The sequence below is a fragment of the Etheostoma spectabile genome, chromosome 24 (genome assembly GCF_008692095.1).
Source record: "Etheostoma spectabile isolate EspeVRDwgs_2016 chromosome 24, UIUC_Espe_1.0, whole genome shotgun sequence".
Classification (NCBI taxonomy): domain Eukaryota; kingdom Metazoa; phylum Chordata; class Actinopteri; order Perciformes; family Percidae; genus Etheostoma; species Etheostoma spectabile.
Genome location: NC_045756.1, coordinates 10,942,585 through 10,945,839, shown reverse-complemented (window position 1 = coordinate 10,945,839; position 3,255 = coordinate 10,942,585). Strand labels below are relative to the sequence as shown.

Genomic DNA, 3,255 nt, shown 5'->3' with positions numbered 1-3,255 from the left:
TTTAAAACACAAGAGAGAAAAAAAGAAGAGTGTGGATGAAAGAAACAGCAGAGCTCTGCAGAGTCAAACTGCACAATATTTATAAATGAACCCGCAACTTTTGATTGGTTCTTTTTAATGCGTGTTTCGAGGCAACAAAGTCCAGAGAACCTCATGTCAGACACGTGGAAAAGACGTGTGGTTCTGAGAGGAAGCCGTCTTTCATGGAATTGTATCCCATCGGGTCGACAGCTCCCTAGGACTCCTCCTCTGCTCAATGTAACTAAACAACTGAATTTTTGTGATGAAGATTCAAACGGAGATACGGAGCCACAGCTGAAATTGGAGGTACAAGGGCTTTATTTAACATCCCCCTCTTTTTGAAACTCTTATTTTCATGAGGTGTAATCAAATCTCTTCTCCTTGACCTTAATAGGCCGACACTAGAGATCAAGATGGCAATAGCCAAAACACGATGTTTGATTTAAACGCAACTGAGACAAAAAAAGGTACCAAATGATAGAAACATATTTGGATCCAAGCAGATTCCAAGTGTTGCCTACAGTAATGTTTTCCGTGTATGATTAATTAAGAAGCAGGTGATCCTAACTCCATGTTGAAAGGGATGAAGGGGTATCGGCTGACACCGAGTGACTTGGAGTTTATTGAAAAGATGGAAAAAGAGAAACTTATAAAGAAACTGCAGGTACTTTTGGCTTTCTTTCTGACAGCTGCTGCTTGATTACACCCATGTTTTTTTTTCAGACTGTTGTATACTGTGTTGATGCAATGGGATCATTTTTACTGTCCTCAGCAAGACCAGGAAGATGTGCAGAGATTGTTAAAAAAGGAAATGATGTTCTTAGAGCAAGTGTGTGCCTCCAGGGATATTGCGCAGGCTGAACTCAAAAAGGTGAGTTTCTTTGAATTACAATAAACGCAAAGCCTTTTCCCCCCCCTAAGGTCACTTTTTTAAAGTTATTTAAATTAGGTCAAAGATGGGTTTTCATCCAGCAGCGACCACGTGATGATTCTTTATAGTCCTGTAGTTGAAGCTGTAGCAAATTGGACACCAAAATAACCTTTTCTGAATGTTCTCTCAACGTCTGTTACATGCAGTTTTAATAGCTTTTCATATTAGAGAGAGAGAGAGAGGAGAGAGAGAGAGACCCACCTAGCCCCCTGCAGGAAGCGATCGGAGAAGGGCGTGAGCGCACAAGAAGTAGAACCCACCCCCCCCCGGCAGTCTAGGTCTATAGCAGCACAACAAAGGGATGGTTCAGTACTCTCCTAACATAATAGAATAACATTACAACATAGCACATACCCAACATATTTCTAATCATAAACTTGTGTGAGAAGTGTGCAGGTTCCTTGTCGTCATTTGTCCTGATTGTTGTTTTTCTGTCAGTTGCCGTCCTGTGAGGACCTCACTAAGTGGATAACGGTGGTCCTCAACGTGACGTCACCATCCACCGAGTTAACAAACCTGGACGCTAAGTCTCTCCTCGCCATGGTGACGAAAGAAAACATCGAAATAACCGCAGATAAGAAGAGGCGTGAGCTTACTCAGATGGAGAAGATGCTGGCAAACAAGTAATTGATAGCTTAATGGATGAAATCATGAGACACTTTTCTTTTTAAATCAGTTTTATCAAAGTACAATATTACCTTTTACACATATATGTATAATCTATTTGGGAGCATTCATGTGTTCGGAGCAAGTTCAAACACATGAAATCTGACCTCTGACGGCAACACTTCTTTTATGCAGGAAGTTTAGAATTTCTCATTGTGCTTTTCACAACACTAAAGGTTTCCCAGGTTCAAATACTAACACAGTATGGATTCCTTTAACAACATAGAAAGAAGAAAGAGGCTCAAGAGAGAGGGCAGCATGAAAAACGGATTGCCAGTGAACAGGTAAGGAAGGCTTTCAGCTTGTATAACGTTATTGCTAAGAAGTGCCTTTTGAATGTGTTTTCTGCTTTCAGCTGAAGATACAGGGCTTAATGAGCCAGTTATCAGACCTGAAATCTGAACTCGCACAACAAAAGGTAAGACTCTTATTGGATGTGATTTTTCAACATGAAATTTTGGTGTTCGGCTGAGGGGTGAAAAACACGCTGTGTTCAGTAAATTGAGGCTTTTAAGGATTTCTTGTGTCTAAATAAATTCTACGGTTTCACAGGAAGTCTATAAAGCTCTGGAAATACAGATCAAAACCAAAGAAGCACCAGAAATCAAAGCAGAAGAAGCGGACACCTCAGAGGAACCACAAGCCACTGAACGTCGAAGAAAGAGAACACCACAGGCTGGTAAATCCACTGAAAAGATGCAAGCCACAAAAAAGAAGAGGAAATCAACAAGGAGCAAGCCCACAGACAGCCAGACGAGGGTGAAAGATGATAATGCAGATAAGAACACAAGGGAAACTCAACAAGTGAAGACGAAACAGCTGACAAAGTCGGTTAAAGAAGCCAGAGGGCCAGAGAAGAAAGAAGCCAGAGGGCCAGAGAAGAAAGAAGCCAGAGGGCCAGAGAAGAAAGAAGCCAGAGGGCCAGAGAAGAAAGAAGCCAGAGGGCCAGAGAAGAAAGAAGCCAGAGGGCCAGAGAAGAAAGAAGCCAGAGGGCCAGAGAAGAAAGAAGGCAGAGGGCCACGGGAGAAAGAAGGCAGAGGGCCACGGGAGAAAGAAGGCAGAGGGCCACAGGAAAAAGAAGGCAGAGGGCCACGGGAGAAAAAAGCCAGAGGGCCAGAGAAGAACGTTGAGAAACAAGGGTCAAATTCACAGGAGTCTGTGGGAGCTTTTGGAGGTATAAGAAAGCCTCCTGGACCCCAACGGACCGCCGCTCCACGACTGAAAAGTGGGGACTCTCCGTCCAAGTCCCAGCTGGCGGCTCCCTCGCAGGGCAGAAAGCAGGTTGCCATGGCTGCAGGGGAGGCACACAACACCGTTCTGAGAAGATCCAAGAGGATAGCCAGCAGAACCTGAATGTGTTGGGACGGTTTTGCTCAAGGGCGCTTTGGTGCAGACTGCTGACGCACCAAGCACACCCAATAAAAGCAATGCTGGTGATCCTCTGACTTCTCTCCTAGTGCCACCATGAGGTTGACATTTGGGGTTTTTTAGTGAAATTTCTGATGTCCCAGGATGTCGCCTAGTGATTTGACTTAGTCTTGTTGCTAAATTGATTGCTAAAATGTGACTAATTTTGTTTTTATATTTTAAATGTTTTATCTTAAAACTTGTTTTGTAGGAAAGTCTGTCTCAGTCTG

The 3,255-nt window shown here is 43.4% G+C and overlaps 1 protein-coding gene across 1 annotated transcript; it reads left to right on the top strand.

The window, feature by feature from the left end:
* Positions 1-835: 835 nt before the first annotated feature.
* On the top strand, positions 836-2,971 carry LOC116673669 (neurofilament heavy polypeptide). Its single transcript, XM_032505886.1, has 5 exons — positions 836-892; positions 1,391-1,575; positions 1,845-1,902; positions 1,974-2,036; positions 2,171-2,971. Exons 1-5 carry the CDS (start codon positions 836-838, stop codon positions 2,969-2,971), a joined length of 1,164 nt encoding a protein of 387 aa, XP_032361777.1.
* The last annotated feature ends 284 nt before the right edge of the window (positions 2,972-3,255 follow it).

Bases quoted from the DNA above. Each gene is read 5' to 3' on its own strand.
- LOC116673669 (XM_032505886.1), top strand. From the start codon at position 836: ATGTTCTTAGAGCAAGTGTGTGCCTCCAGGGATATTGCGCAGGCTGAA. The intron at 893-1,390 runs GTGAGTTTCTTT...TTTTTCTGTCAG, and splicing joins CGCAGGCTGAACTCAAAAAG to TTGCCGTCCTGTGAGGACCT. The intron at 2,037-2,170 runs GTAAGACTCTTA...ACGGTTTCACAG, and splicing joins CTGAACTCGCACAACAAAAG to GAAGTCTATAAAGCTCTGGA.